General features: G+C 37.2%; 1 protein-coding gene across 1 annotated transcript; it reads left to right on the top strand.

The window, feature by feature from the left end:
• The first annotated feature begins 472 nt into the window (after window positions 1–472).
• Window positions 473–14,348, top strand: LOC103701735 (histidine kinase 5-like). The gene is made up of 12 exons (XM_039128942.1): window positions 473–1,415; window positions 1,726–1,782; window positions 3,137–3,364; window positions 5,561–5,654; window positions 5,749–5,955; window positions 6,711–6,841; window positions 7,480–7,529; window positions 8,978–9,303; window positions 9,494–9,597; window positions 10,967–11,800; window positions 13,179–13,358; window positions 14,126–14,348. The coding sequence occupies exons 1-12, from the start codon at window positions 708–710 to the stop codon at window positions 14,249–14,251; spliced, it is 3,045 nt and encodes a 1,014-aa protein (XP_038984870.1). The 5' UTR covers window positions 473–707; the 3' UTR covers window positions 14,252–14,348.
• The last annotated feature ends 2,010 nt before the right edge of the window (window positions 14,349–16,358 follow it).

The following is a 16,358-nucleotide window of genomic DNA, read 5'->3' on the forward strand; positions in this document are numbered from 1 at the left end:
CTCTATCTAGTCCGTTCTAGCTTCATGTAGCTGTTTGCAGCATGGTGACCTCAACACTGTAGAACTGAATTTTTCCTCGTAGGCAGAGTCTGGGTCAAGCAAATGCTTCCAAAAAAACAAAAAAAAAAAGTTTTGATAAGAATTTATATTTTTTAAAATAGTTTCCTGTCGGTGCTCTCCACTGTGTTCCAAGGTAGAAGTGGAGCTATATATTTGGTGGTGCAACCCAATCTCTACTGCATTTTCATGTATGGTTCTAAAGGTGCTCGGTTTATTCTTTTCTGTTCCTCTGCACTTGGTCTACTGTGATGGTAATTGTCATAGGAATTGTTGTTAATTTAGTAACAACAACTAACTCGCCTGATTCTGATTCTCTGCTTTCGTTGCTTTAAATGCCGTTCGTTTCTCCCTTCTTCTTTTTCTGATTCCGTGCTGTGTCGAGAACAAACTGATATCAATTCCAATAGTGTATTCTGTAGGTTTTTGCCCTGTTTCTGTACATTTTAAGAAGAGTCAAGACCGAGCTACAGCCTTCGCTGTAAGTCCACTTCTAACGCACCTGAATTTTGCTGAAAACGAATTTTTACTCTACTTTCAGTGGAAGTAGGTGATGCAGAGGCCCAGAACTGTACTTCGATGCTTCAAGCTAAGCTGTTAAAGCCAGAACCCGATATGACTGTGTAGTTGTGTTCTGCACTGCCTGTAAGATGGGAGGTGAGTTCACTGAGGAAGCAGACATGGAGGTCCTGCCTTCGATGTGGCCTGAAGATATTGGGAGTGAAGCCAGAAAGCAGTTCAACATGGAACAGCCGGGGGCGAATCGGGACATGCTGGAGGATGTCACAATCAAAGAAGATCCCTCTGTTGTAGATTTCAAACGCCTCTTAGAACTAACCAATTACAGCGAGAAGGGTTCCTCTCAGCTGACGTACCTCGTAAAACACTGGGAGTACAGGCACACCAATGCCGTTCGGCTTCTCAATGAAGAGCTCAACATCCTGAGCAAACAGAGGCAGGAAGTTGAACTCAAGAAGCTAGAGATTCTTGAGGAGCATCGTTTTGAGGATGACAAGCATGCTGGTTCCAAACGTCCGGTCTCTATTCTGGAGGAAGCTTGTGACGTATGGGGAAGGGTCCCAAGGAAGCGAAATGATGTCGCCGCTTATAACAGAAATCTCGACATAGATGCCGAGTATGATACTGCCATGTACTGGAAGCAGCGGGCTTTGCAACTAGAAAAAATGCTCCAGGAAACCATTAAAAGAGAGGACGCTCTCATGCAAAAGTTGCTGGAGAACATTAAGAACCTCGAAACACAGTCATCACCGGTGGAGGAATTATCTCAGATCTTAAAAAGGGCTGATAATTTCTTGCACTTTATTCTTCAGACTGCACCTGTAGTCATTGGGCATCAGGTATTTGACTGATTATGCTCAAGTTCTGTTCCAAACTATATGTCTTCAAAACTTCGCTTCCATATATTAGTCCAGCGCTATGACCACAAAAGCAACTGGCTTGGTTTTCAGGATTCCAGTTTGATAGTATACAGAAATATGCTGAAATCTTCAAAAGTATTTCTCTTAAATGCATATATTAAATATCATGCTTATGAAAATGCGAGCCATTCCCACCTTAGGGCAGTTGTCCTAACAGTACCTTTTGATGGTATGCGTTTGAAAAGATAGTAGTTCTTAGTAATAACCTTTTCATGTTATTTGGTTTCAGGACAAAGAGTTGCGGTATCGATTCATCTACAATCACTTTCCAAGGCTCGAAGAGGAGGTATTTGCATGCATTCCTCCCATATATATATGACATATTCCCGTACCAGGGGTCTTGCCTTTGCGTCTACTTGAGTTTTCATCTGACAACTAGTGTGGTATATGAAATTTTTGAAGATTCAGGCTTTTATAAAAGTGAAACGAAGAAGTGGTAATGAAGGCTGTCAATGAGCCTGCCAAACTGAAATTCATATATGGCAGCAGCCCAGCGAACTCTCAATTCATAAGTCTTTCAGATTTTACATGTCCAAGATGCATGTTAGCCACACAGATTGCATCTATATAAGGAATTGTCTATCAAATATTTTGTAAACATCTAAAGGAAATTCTAAATTACTGAAGAGATGGGAAGATGTAGTAGTTAGAGGACACGGGGAAAAGGTGACGAAGATGTACATGGAAAAAATCAAAAGGAAAATAAAAAAAAAAAGATAATGTGATTTTTCAATAATCACATCCCAACAAAATGGTGTTTGTGATAATAAATAGCATTCAAGGATTCTCTTCCTAAAAAATTCTGGAAGGTTTAGTTCCTGAGAGCATCATGAAGTATTCCTTGTCTCAGTTAGAAGATCTGCACTTTGAATGACAAACTTGATATTTTAATCTTTCTACAACATTTCTTTCTAGTGTTTTCTTCTAACTCATTGACTAGCTGAAGATCACAGACCCATCAAGTGATTCCCTTATAGAGCACTCTAATTGCCATCTGCATCATTTATCTTTATATCACTTCACTAATCACTACCTTCAAGCCAAAAAGTTAGCTTTTGTAGGCATCTTTCCAAAACTACACCGTGCTTTTTGGCAAGAAAGTAGCCTTGGCAAGCTTCTTTTCAGAAAATATAATTTGCTTGGCATATGCTTTTGGTTTTATGCATTGCTGTAGCCTTCCCACTGAACTATTGATGAAAAAAGCTCTGACATATTTTTTTTCCCTTTTCATTTGACAGACCTCAGAGTCTTAAATCCAGTTATGTGGAAGAAATTTGATTTTTCCAACCATGAAATTTTCATGTATTTAGAACAATCAAAATATGCAAGTAATATTTCTCTTCTTTTTCGAAAAATCATACCTTTCATTGCCTTGTTGACCACCTACGTCCAAAGCTTTGATCTTTTGGTCATGCTCTCTCTCTCTCTCTCTCTCTCTGATGGGTAGGCAGATTTGTTGGGATAATGAAATAAGTAAGTGCCTTATGACAGGGAAAGAGAAAGCCATTCAATCTAGTTAGTGTTGAATCTGTGCTTTCCATTTTATTTTCTTTCTTTTTTTCAAGAAAAAGAGCACAATGTTTTGACTGTTCACTTTGAAGCTATCTCAACCTTTGATGTTAATGTAAGCGATTTTTCAGGACATTATAGGCAAAACTGATGAGGAGATATTCTCCGGGGCTGGTGTAAAAGAGATTCAGGATTTCAAGAGAGAAGTCTTGGAGCGAGGTTCGCCTGCGAAGAGGGAAATAAAATTTGATACCCCATTATTTGGATCAAAGACCTTTCTGATATATGTTGAACCAGTTTTTAGCAAGGCAGGAGATACAATTGGTGTGAATTATATGGGAATGGATGTGACTGATCAGGTACCTATCAAATTTTTTCTGTCTTGTGGTTTCTGCAATTCTCCTACGCTGCATTGGTGCTCATTTAATATTTGAAGGTGGTAGTCATTTTTTTATGCACTTCAGTCCCTGAGAAGAGATATAAGCTTCCAGTCTGAGCTGCTGATGCTAAACTGAAGTAGAAAGAAATGGAAAAATAGGCTTCTAAAAGATTTCTTGGATTTGAGCTGTTCACGGGCCGGGAGGCCCATCCAGCCTGCTCGAGCCCGAAGCCTTGCTGGTAGGCTCGGCCCAAAGGTTTTTGGGCCGGTGAGCTGGACCAGGAGTAAAGCGGCCAAGCTCGGGTTTGGGATTAAAGCCCAGCCCAAACCCCACCCAGCCTGAATTGTTTTTTCTTATATTATTTGTTTATATTTGATGTATTTGTAAATTTAATTGGAAATTATTATTAATATGTAAACTTAATAGAATACTAGGCATGTAGTAGGTTGTTTCCAACATTTGATAGTCCATATTTAGTATTTTATAGAATATTTTAAAGTATATTAAGCATTTTTTTAAAACAAATCAAAATGGTAATGAGGCTCGAGGCCCAGCCCGCAGCCCGAGTAAGGGCTTGGAGCTTGGAAGTTACACCCGAACATAGGGCCGAGCCAGGACCTAAGTAAATTGCGCTGACCTTCGGCCCCAACCTGGACCATGAACAGGTCTATTCTTGACTTTCGGATCGGGAGAATCATATTTTTAGCAAATCACAACCTGGTTGAGTCATTTTTCTTATGATCATGCTCAATCTGTATATGAAACGAGAATGATTATATGAAAGATGAGTCCTTTGCATGCATTTCAACTAATAAAGTGCTACAAATGAGCCCGAAGAATTAGCTCCTCATTATTGAGTCCTCTGGTCTTCTCCATTGCATCTTCCACATACAATCAGCTTATTATCCACTAATGAAACCCGTAATGTACACAAGATGTAAAGTGTTGTCTTATTGGAGACTTCTATGATCCAGCGGCATACAGTTATGATCAGAAAAAGATGTATATATATATTATCCATTGATGCAGTTCTCTTGCTACTCCATATGTGACTGAACTCTGCATTCTCATTACTGCTCTGCTTATATTATTTGTTTGCACCACTTTTCCTGCTAAATTTTGCAACAAAATACTGTTATTACGTACCATCTTCTAGAATTTTGCCTCAGATCCTGCTGGCTTTCTGTTTGAAGAGGAGGAATTTGATTAATATTGCCTTCATCTTAGTATGTAGTTTGGATTTATCTGAAAGGAAGTAAATTTTTCATACGTGCACTAGTTTAATTTTATCTGACAATTTTTAGATGTTGGATTACGAGAACGAGATGAGCATCTGATGACGAAATGGGCATCTAAATATTCCCAGCCAACTAATTAGTTTCATGCATCTATGTTGTATAGGAATCTTAGATGCTATAAGATGCTGTCATGATACTTACAACATGTATTATAGGTTATTGACAAGTTGCATCCCTCACTAAATTTGTTCATGACATATTAAGCTCATTTCATGGTTATCTACCACATGAAAGAATTGTTATAATTGTTCGGTAACATATATCAGATGCTGTGATTTGTTGCATTGGAGGGTGCTATCAACAAATTGCATGTGGGTTTATCTTTTTTTTTTTTATTAGAATTTTTTTTACGTGAATATCCTTCCTAAATATTTAAATTTATGTAAGTACCCTCTCAAAATTAATATTTTTTTTGACATATGTACCTTTGCAATCTAAAGCCATTAAAAAAATGAATAGTTTAAATTTGAAATGACTAAAATATTCTTAATAGGTAGATGTGCAATATATATATATATATATATATATATATATATATATATATATATATATATATATATATATATATATATATATATATATATATATATATGTATGTATGTATGTATGTATATATATAGGTATAGGTATAGGTATAGGTATACATGCAACTAGCAATTTTGCCAGATATTAATGCAATTTTTCATATTTAGGAGGGTATATATGCAAAAAAACTCTTTTGTTATTTTTTTGATTTCTGGGATGATGAAAACTATATTCCAGTTTGCTTACATAACAGGTGGCAAGAAGGGAGAGAATGGCTAAGCTAAAAACTCTTTTGTTATTTTTTTGATTTCTGGGATGATGAAAACTATATTCCAGTTTGCTTACATAACAGGTGGCAAGAAGGGAGAGAATGGCTAAGCTAAGGGAGGAGATAGCTGTCCAAAAGGCCAAAGAGACAGAACTTAATAAAACAATTCATATAACAGGTACCAATTTATTTGTTGAGGTGCTACATTGTTCTCCTTTTGAAAAAGTAATTGTTAGGCACTAGCTATACTTACACTGTATCAATACCTGTAGAGGAAACAATGCGGGCAAAGCAAATGCTAGCAACCATGTCTCATGAGATAAGATCTCCTCTTACGGGGGTCGTTGGTATGGCTGAGATTCTGGGGACAACTAAATTGGATAGAGAACAACGTCAATTGCTGGATGTGATGCTATCCTCTGGAGATCTGGTTCTCCAACTTATAAATGATATACTTGACCTGTCAAAGGTTGAATCAGGTATTGCTTCAGTTTTTTCTTGGACAGATCTTGAGCTGGAAACTGAAGGACAATGATTGATTCATAGCACTTTGTAATTTTTGTCAGCATTGCCTTTTCATATTAAATTAATCATGATGACTTAAGTAGCCATTGGGGGTTTATGAAGGAGTTTGGATTGATGAAGAAAGATTTAGAAATGGAGTAGGAAAAGAAGTGCCCCGCTCATGACAGTAAGGAAATAGGTGACTGTTGATTTCATTCTGAGACAGTTGCTTATTCAACATGACCGGATATGGTCAACTTAGTAGCCCTAGTTCAAGAATGTGCTGTCGTCAATGTGCTTCATGCTGATTATATATGTTAAAAAAATTTCGAGTACCTTGAAAGTAATCCACACAAGTAAAAAGAATGCAATTGACTACAGAAATTTATATTGACGTTTGGACTTGACAGACTTCAGCATACATTAAACTGTTGCAGAAAATCACGGCGTGTATAACTATGTCATAAAGATAAAAAACAGAAATCATAACAACTATCTGAAGATCAGCAGTTTTCTTGAACTTCACCAACTTTTTTCTCATTTTCCAACTTTAGAACAGTTTTCTGTCAGATTTTGGTTTATGCATATCTATTCACTGATTATAAATGAGAATTGCATTCACTGTGATGACCTTTGATGAAGTCATTTCATTATTTAAGGAATCTCAGTAATTGTTGAATATCAGTTCAGCATAGAGAAATCTTAACTTTGCTCCTTCCATTTATTTTAGGAGCAATGAAGTTGGAGGATACAAAATTTAGACCAAGAGAGGTAGTTAGACATGTCCTCCAGACTGCTGCTGCATCTTTGAAGAAGGAATTGATGTTGGAAGGACATGTAGCTGACGATGTTCCAGTTGAGGTAGGAGTTTAATTAGCAAACACTTTCTACATTCATGGAATGTTTCTATTTCAGTTCTTCCCTACAGTTCAAGGAGAAAGACTTTCTCAGTATTACAGCATCCACCTGCTCTGCAGAAACCTCCTGCTCAGTGAAATTGCAAAAGAATGGCAGTTATATTTATTTTCATGGAGTCAGAAAATTATGTAAATATTTCTAATAAGAAAATAAATTGGATAGCCTATGCAGGAGCTCGAAGTCAAGAGACTGTAGAACTTCTGAACATTTCTAGGAAACTTGGTTCCTAACGCAGTCACTGGTCAGTGTTATTTTGCTTAAAAAGTGATACGAGTTTGTACTCGGGAAGGTCATCTAATCTTAAAAGACTAAGCATGTATATGGCTAGATACTTGTATGTCATTTTGCATAATTTTATGCATCATACTAAACTCATAGTTATTTCATTTTTTTACTGATAACCTTTGATGTTTTCTTACACGTCTAATTAATCAAACATAACCAGTGTCTGGAAACAGAAGATGCTCCGTATATAAAATAACTGTATGTCACATGTCAATTTTCTTTTATAACAATAATTTGGCTAATCTGGTTTTTCCTTCAGCAATTCTTATAATTATGGCAAATTGACATTCTTTCAGGTTATTGGTGATGTTTTAAGAATTCGGCAAATCTTGACCAACTTGATTAGGTAAGAATTGGAATTAGACTTGTATTCCTGGTTTTGTAAATGATTGAACTGAAACTGGTTTAGTGCTTCCTAGTTCAATAAACTATTTAAAATTGAATGGTCATGCTTGTTATGAAAACTGTTTCTGCAAATTGAGTAGCATGTGCAGAAATTTTAATTCTATTATTGAGTGTTAATAAGTTTGAACTCTTGTATAAGTTATTAGGTGATTTCTCTGACTACTGGATGCATTATTCGCATCTATTCCAAAGCCTTATCCTCATGTCTATAAAAGTGAGGAATTGTTCTTAGGACTTCACAAAAAACTCCCTAGCTCCATAAGCAAAATTTGAACACCTGCTGTTGATTAACACTTTCTACTAAAGTTTGCTGTATCAAATCAAGATAATGAAATCTTGGCTTTTAGTTACATCTTTGCGGAGCCCCATAGTATGAGATCCAAACTTCCTTTGCTTATCCCATCATTGGTTCAAGTCATCTGCCCCTCCTATTCTCCAAATGCACATCAAATTAGATAGTGCAGCTTAGAAGTTAAAGATGGTACCATGTTTTCAAATTCTGGTGGGATGTCCCACAGGAGGCTGGGATGGGGTAACGTCCCGTGTCCGGCCGTCGTCCCAGCATACCGATCAGCATGGCCTGGGGCATCTCTCATCCCAAGTGTCCAAATGAGGTGGGATGGCAGCACCTGTTCCACAAAAAAACTGGGACAGCCCCATCTCATGAGGCTTAAAACCTTGGAAAGTACCTTAGTTATCATGATGGAGGAAAGGAAATTAAGACCCTCAAACATGGAGGAACACAAGGAAACATAAATATGGCATCCAAGTAAGAAACCAAGGTTGGTTTGGGAGATAACTATTTCACCATAAAAATACTTACAGGGGAACATTAGAGATATATATATGAACCATGCAGTGTCAAATTACATACATGCATGAATACATTCGTTTCTTTGGTATCAAGTGACTGCAATTTCCAACAGATAGTAGTTAATATTCATATTAAATAACTTTAGTACCCATAGACATGTATGAGGCACTAAATAAATATCAAGGAGTAGCAACAAGAAGTTTAGTCCTTCTCTTTCTTATGTAACATATAAGGAATTATTCCTTGAATAGGTTTTCAAAGATAAGTGTGATCAATATCTTTTACCTAAATCAGTTCTCTTGTAAGGAAAAAAGACTTTTCACCATTACTCCAGCTGAATATGCAAATATTTGGTAAATCTGATGGGGGACTGTGTTTGTTTTGACCCTGGGTGGGGGAAGATTTACAGTGTGCCGTGCGAGAATCTTGCAATTTGTCTGTTAGTGATGGAAACATTGCGCATCTTTTCTGTGTGCTTATTAAATAGATAGAACAAGCCCTTTTGTTTATGTTTCTCGTGTTTGATAATAACCTATACTGAATATCTTGAACTAATCTGCAAATTAATTTTGCAGCAATGCAATCAAATTTACACATGAAGGGAAGGTTGGGATAAACCTTCATGCGGTGTCCAAGCAATGTCCAGGATGTCAAGAACGACACAATCAAGGTCTAACAGCTGCTTTACAATCAACAAGACTAGCAAAAGAGAATTCTTCAGAAACTCAAAGCTATATTGATCGAGAAAGTTCACATTGTTCAACTTGTCAAAACAATCTTGACCAAAACAGTACCGAGAAGCATCATTTGACTAATGAAGATACTGAGAAGCATAATCAACAGTATGAAAAAATAGTGTGGCTACGCTGTGAAGTATACGACACTGGTATTGGAATACCAGGTTCTTCTCAACTCTCACTTCAGACTCTGTAAACCCTTCCATTTTCATTGATGTTTGTATAGAATATATTCATGACAAAAATGTTTGTATAGAATTTAGTTCTTTTCCTTTATCTGAAAATATGCACTTTTAAAATTCTTTTTCTCTGTTGTTGGATTATTTACGTGTACATGATTGTTTCCATCAACAGAAAAGGCATTACCTTCATTGTTCAAAAAGTATATGCAAGCTAGTGCGGATCATGCTCGGAAGTATGGTGGAACAGGGCTTGGCCTTGCAATCTGCAAACAATTGGTGAGGCACGTTAGCTTGTTTCAGAATCATTCTTTTCCATTCAAATTCCTTGGCTTGTTCAAATTTTGAATTTGATGTCTGAGAGCAGTCTTTCAACCTCTTAAGTAGCCATTCTCTCATGTCGCATCCTAGAGGTTGCAGGTTTTCCCATAGTTTGTATGGACAACAGTAGACAACAGTGTGACTGTACCAAGCACCTCTTTTTGAATAGCGTAGTAAGGATTCTGACTTTTGGCATGCCTGCAGCCCCTGGAGGCAATAAAAGTTTGAACTAAGCTTGTAGTAGTTGGCCTAGTGCAATCATATATATGATTGCAATTATTTATGTTGGTGAAAAATGTTGGACGACAATTTTGTGTTTTCTCTAGCACCAGATGGTCTAAAACATTTTAAATCTTATTTTGAGCTGTCTTTAACGTTTTTTTGTTAGTTCCAAGTTCCAACATTATAAAGCTTTTTGTTCTCTTAATATATTGATCATCTAGATTCCAACCGAGTATCAGCTCCAATTTTAATTGAAATCCTGCTTTAACATGACTCAATCTTTTAATTTCCACTCCTCAATTTTTGGATCTCACAACTTTTATTTCTTGGATCATGGATTCTCAAGCATCAAATTCAAACTTTGCAGACACTTCTTGCTAAACCTTAGAAAAGGTTTATGTTATCAATTCTTGGCCTACATTTCTCTCATGTTGGCTTGATTTAGCAGTTTGTTATCTCTCTTTCCTTTTCTGGAGCATCAGGCATTCCAAACTTAGCCTCTTTGCTTTTGCTTCTCTTCCTAGACATCTTTAGCGAGGTAGCATAGGCATACATCTTGGATTCCTTCATAATCTTTGTTTTTAACACAAATCTTTAGTTTTTTTAAGCTGAAATAATTTGTTAAAATGATCTTGAAAAATAAATAAAAAACAGTACCAAATACTTTTGTCATCTTATAGTATGTACATACCCTTTTTATTTACAGGAATTCTGTTTCCTCAAGGTTTTAGGAAGTTCAGCTTCTTTTATCCTCAATTTTAGTACCAGTTCAGGCTATTATTCTTATACCGATGCTGATTAATATTTTTATGAGCACACTCGTTTATAAATATGTAGAAGTGCATTGCTATTTGTTGTTTTTTAGAATCATCAAATTGGTCTTCCTAGTGCACAACTTTAAAGGTGAAAACCATCTTGGTCCTGTGGACTCCTGGATATCTACATTAGAATTCTGCACTGCGTACATTTTCAAAGATTTTGAAATATACATTGATTTCGTGTTGATATTATGAATGACATAATAGAATATTGTTTCTTTTTTCCCTTTGTCTTATAAAAATAAACATGGTTCTTGCACTTACTTTGTGAAATGCATCTGAGATAGGTGGAGCTGATGGGTGGAAATCTTACTGTGACCAGCAAAGAGCATTGTGGATCAACATTTACCTTTGTGTTGCCCTGTAAAGTTCCTTCAAAGAGGGAAAATTCTGATGATCATGATGAAAATGAAGCCATTTCTGATTCTGAAATTACAGCTGATTCCAGTAGTGATGAAATTAATGGGTCATTTGTCTTTAAGCCTCTGACACGGGGTACTTTATTCTCATCTGACGGATCCATGGTTTGCAAGACAAAACTCTTTGGCAGTAGCATGCTTGATGCCTTACATATTTCAAATGGTTTGTCAGAGTCTGACTCATACTCCTCTAATGATTGCACATCAAGGAAGAGGCTTTCTTCTGATAGGGTATCTGCAATTTCCGATGCAAAAAAGATGCAGGCTGAACCTAAAGGTCCTGCACAGCAAAGCCTAGGGCATAATGTTAATGATTTTGGGAGGATAAACAAAAGAGATGAAGGATGCCAGGATTCTACAAATGGCTTTGTAATGCATAAATTTGACAGTTCTATTATGGATTCCAGCAGAACTCAGAGGAATACAGGCTTGCAGCAAGGAAAGATGGCATCCTCAGAGAGAGCAAATATGGCTGAAAGTGTCAAGAGCTTACCAACATGTCAAAGCCCAACGCATGAGAAAGAAGATACGTGCATGTCAGATGGAAGTTCATTCAAGATTCTTCTTGTCGAAGATAACAAGATCAATGTAATGGTGGCACAGTCAATGATGAGGCAGTTGGGTCATAGAATAGATGTTGTGAATAATGGGTTAGAAGCTATCCGTGCACTTCAGCGTTCTCATTATGATCTTATTTTTATGGTAATACCCTAATGTGAATTTTTTCCTTTCCAAATTTCAAGTGTGATAAAACATTTAGAGATTTATTCAGGACCTATTTGATTCAGATGGCAGTTATATTGTATATTTGCTTGCATTTTCATTACATCTTAACTCTATCATGAATTAGTATTTTCACAAATTGATCTCAACCTAGGTGACAATTAATCTCAGAATATTTGTAGTGATAAATAATATTCAAATCAATCCTCCAACATACTTTCTTTAAGATGATTGTCGCAGAGATCATTGTTACTAGGTATCATGAGTATTGCAGTGCATGGTGCCTTTTCTTTCAAACAATTTGCTTATAGCTCCAAGTAAATTAATTTATATGTTATTAGTTTTTATCCCATTGAAAATTTGTTTACAAGTTCTGAATAAATTTGAAATAACCACTTGCAATCATTCAAGTCTCATATATGTCTATCATGAAATCTTGTTTCCTGTAAGTAGCGGCAATCAGTTTTGAAAAGACACTAAAAAATAGTGGTAGCAATATCATGCATTTTTTTATACTGTTGTCTCAAATTCTTGCCCTTTAGAAATTAAAAGTGCTATGGAAACTCTTTTATGAGCTAATAACCCTCATCTAATTGTCTGTCTCATGTAAATGGTTAGAAGAAATGTCTATCTGATATTAGCTTATTCATAATCAAAGTATTGGAAACTTTTAGTAAATTTATTGAAAACCATTCCTAGGCCTCTAATCGCCATCCACATCTCATGGACATACAATAATTGTTCATTGCAGTTGTTGATACTGGAAGGACCTTTACAATAAATTCAAAACTCTTTCTTGCTTTATAAGTGCTGATGCCAAGAAACAATTGTTGTCCATCTCATTTGAAATGCAATCAGAAATTGTCCATTTTGATGATTTGTTTGTTGGGCAAGTGGATGGAATGTTATTGTTTGAATGACATAAAGTGCCATAAAAAAGCACACATCAGCATGTTATTAGCACAAAATTGGAAAGATAACATGAATTCTAAATGTAGTAAGCTCAGGTCATGCCGGAACTATTTTTGCAAGGCAAAGTCTTGTTTGAACTTATATTAAACTACATGAGCTATGATCAGTCATTAGTAAGCATAACATCTGTATGCAGAACTAGTAGGCATAACAGCATTTTCAATCAACCAATATGAAGCATGACATGACAAAAAGTCTTCCTTAATGACAGGCAGTGGAGAGATTATTTCTACAATATTTTATTACATGGAATGTTGGTGAATGTTGCTTAGCATTGGAACAGATTGACTGGAAGCAAAACAGCACACTAGTTACACATTACATAATTGAGGCTCACTTTATAAACCTTATGAGCCAGTAATACTGACTCCATGGTACTTGGCAGGATGTCTGCATGCCAGTAATGGATGGTATGCAAGCCACCAGATTAATCCGGTCTTTTGAAGAAAATGGTTACTGGGATGCTTCTGTAACAAATGGAAATGATCACACTATGACCAGCTCAGATTCACTAACACATGGTCCAGATGCAGGACAGAGCAGAAAAAGAATTCCTATCATCGCAGTAAGTTTTCTAACAGAATAGGCCTATCACTTTCAATCACAATTCTCATATGTTATTATCTTGTTACTATCAAGAAGATAGATACATTTAAGTACACTGATTTTCAATTAACATCTTTTTATATGCCATGTTATGCTTCTTTCAAATTATTATACATAGCACATTATCCTGTGTTTAAGGTATTCTGTGATTGAAAGATTGAAAAGTAGGATTCTTTGTCTGAATTTAGAAATATGGACATATACATTAGCTAGTCATATTATTCAGCTATTACAAGCAAGGTAGACAACAACTAGTCATATTATTCAGTTATTACAAATAGGTCTGCAATTTCGATCTTGGGCACTGTACCGGTACGTTACCAGTTTGGGACAATACGGTCAGTATAGTACAGTACGTACTCCATATCTAAATAGCTTCCGACCTCTTTTTTTCATTTTTTATCATGATACCACCCAAGACGGGACAGTACAGGTCGGTACGATATGGTATGCATCCTGATTTCGAGCAGTACTAGGCAATACGGGGCAGCTCTCCTCGGTCTAGACTAGTATGGATAGTTCGACTCATATATCAAACCGAACCTAAGTACCATAGTGGTACAATACGATATGATCGATATGTACAGTACAGATCATATGGTAGACCTTGACTATAAGTATGTCTTCTATCAAGCCGCATCTTCCAATAGACAAATCAAGACAAACATGAACTATAAAAGGAAAAATAAGGAAGTGTCTTGTCTGATATGTATTGTTGTGCTGCAGATGACAGCAAATTCACTAGCTGAGAGTGCTGCTGATTGCCTTGCCAATGGTATGGATTCATTTGTATCTAAGCCTGTGACCTTTCAGAATTTGAAACAATGTCTCAAACAGTACTTGCCGTGTTGAATATTGTAAAGTGGTTCTTGCAAAATAGAAAAAGAAGAATGTAACCAAGGAAAATTTTGTAATTAATATATTAATATATCTTCTGTCTGCTTGTAAATTGGTGTCTCATCATCTCAATTTGTCTTATCAAATCTTCATGATTCGAAATCAAGGACTTTACAGTTCTCATACAGATGTCAGTTGTTCAAAGTGTTTTCCCACACTTGAACAGTGTTAGGATAAAATGACAAAAGACAACTGATGAAGCTGAGGCCAAAAAAATAGAAAAAAAAGACTCTATCATCCATATTTATGTTTCAAAAGATATTTTTATATATCCTTTTGTTTATTTTGTTATTAACTAATGATGCTTGCCCATCTAGGTGCAATTAAATTCTTAAAAGATACTGCATGGTCCTGTTTACATATTACAAGTTATCTGATATCAATCCAGTTCAAAGATCTGCACTGTATGGATGGCCAAATGGTTATTGTGTCACTTTGTGTCCTAAAATTTCTCATGTTTCATTTACGAAATAAAGTTTGCAGGAGAGGCGTATCAGATTCTTATCTGCAATACTCTTTGATCATCTTTTGGGCCCAAGAAGAGCAGCAAAAGAGATCCATAAGACCTAGTCGTTCTCTTCATTATTCTTTTTGCTGTGTTCCAGTTGTTTCATATAACCACCTGAACAATAGTAATTAGATTCGTATCTGCAAACCTGCAATACTCTTTGATCATCTTTTGGGCCCAATAAGAACAGCAAAAGAGTTCAATAAGACCTAATCGTTCTCTTAATTATCCTGTTTGCTGTGTTCCAGTTGTTTCTCATCACCACCTGAACTATTCATACAATAAAATGATTATAATGTCTGAGGACCAATTGATATTTTCTGAAATTTTAACACTACGTATTCCAAGTGAACACCTGAGAGAGTCAAAAATAATTCAATTTATTTAATAATAATAACTATTATTATTATAATAACCTACTGAAGGTAGGGTCACTGTAGTCCCCGGCGCTCCGCCCGTCGGACTTGTACACGAACGGCAGCTCCGCGACCGCCACCTCGAACATCTCTAGCACACAGCAACTCACCCTCTCCTGCCGATTACACCATCGCCACCGCCCACACCGCATCGTGCGCCTGGAAATCGTAGGCGCTCGCCTCGGCGACGTCCGAATCGGGATTCGCCCGGAGGGTTTCCCCCTTCCACCGCCTCTCGAACTCCCCGGAGCCGCTCCGATCTGGGGGCTGATGAGCACGTGGACCTGCTCGGACTGCGGCCGATCGACGGCTGCAACGGAATGAGGTAAGTATGTAGCCACTGCTCAGCTGCGGTAGTCCGCAGGTTATGCCTTGCATCGCGAGGGAGCGGCAAGATAAAACACCCAGTTTCTCGAGGGTGTCACGTGATGCAGCCATGAATGTAGAGCCAATGCAAGTGCGATGCCCCATGCAGCTTTTTTATTTATTTATTTATTTATTTACTGATTTATACCATTCTAATATGGATGCATTCAGAAAAAATTAAAAAACAACAAATTTCGGAGCGCTCTAAGCAACTCCTCTCCAACTTATAGAATACCTCCAGAGTATGAGGCTACCTAGTCCGTGGCCCGTTAGCCTCTCTGAACATGTGATTGGCCTGGAAAACTATACTGCCGGTGCCACGCTATATCCAGCCAATTACTATAGCCGAATCGCTTTTAAGCATAATTGCACTAGCCTGCAACACGCGTCGAGCATGGCCCAAGCTGACCCATGCCACCCTCAGCTCGGCCTCCGAAACTGAGGTGTCGAAAATCCGGCAACTACCACCCTAGAGTCCGAGCTTCTGATGATGAAGCCAGCACCTCCCTTCCTACCACTATCTAGCACGCATCCATCGAAGTTAACCTTGAGGAAACTCGAAGGTGAAGGCTTCCAAGTGAAAAACATCATCTGAAGCCCTATACGAGCAAAGAAAGAGCCCCAAGTGCCCTGAACTATCGAAAATCCATACGATGGATCTGCATAAGTGATCTCTGCCGCTTGTACCCAGGCACGCTCCGCAACGAACCTCGGTGAAGGGATGCTCTCGCGAAAGGTCCAGGCATTCTTGGCTAGCCAAATTTGATAAGCA

This window comes from Phoenix dactylifera, chromosome 1 (genome assembly GCF_009389715.1).
Source record: "Phoenix dactylifera cultivar Barhee BC4 chromosome 1, palm_55x_up_171113_PBpolish2nd_filt_p, whole genome shotgun sequence".
NCBI lineage: Eukaryota > Viridiplantae > Streptophyta > Magnoliopsida > Arecales > Arecaceae > Phoenix > Phoenix dactylifera.

Bases quoted from the DNA above. Each gene is read 5' to 3' on its own strand.
- LOC103701735 (XM_039128942.1), top strand. From the start codon at position 708: ATGGGAGGTGAGTTCACTGAGGAAGCAGACATGGAGGTCCTGCCTTCG. The intron at 1,416-1,725 runs GTATTTGACTGA...ATTTGGTTTCAG, and splicing joins CTGTAGTCATTGGGCATCAG to GACAAAGAGTTGCGGTATCG. The intron at 3,365-5,560 runs GTACCTATCAAA...CTTACATAACAG, and splicing joins GAATGGATGTGACTGATCAG to GTGGCAAGAAGGGAGAGAAT.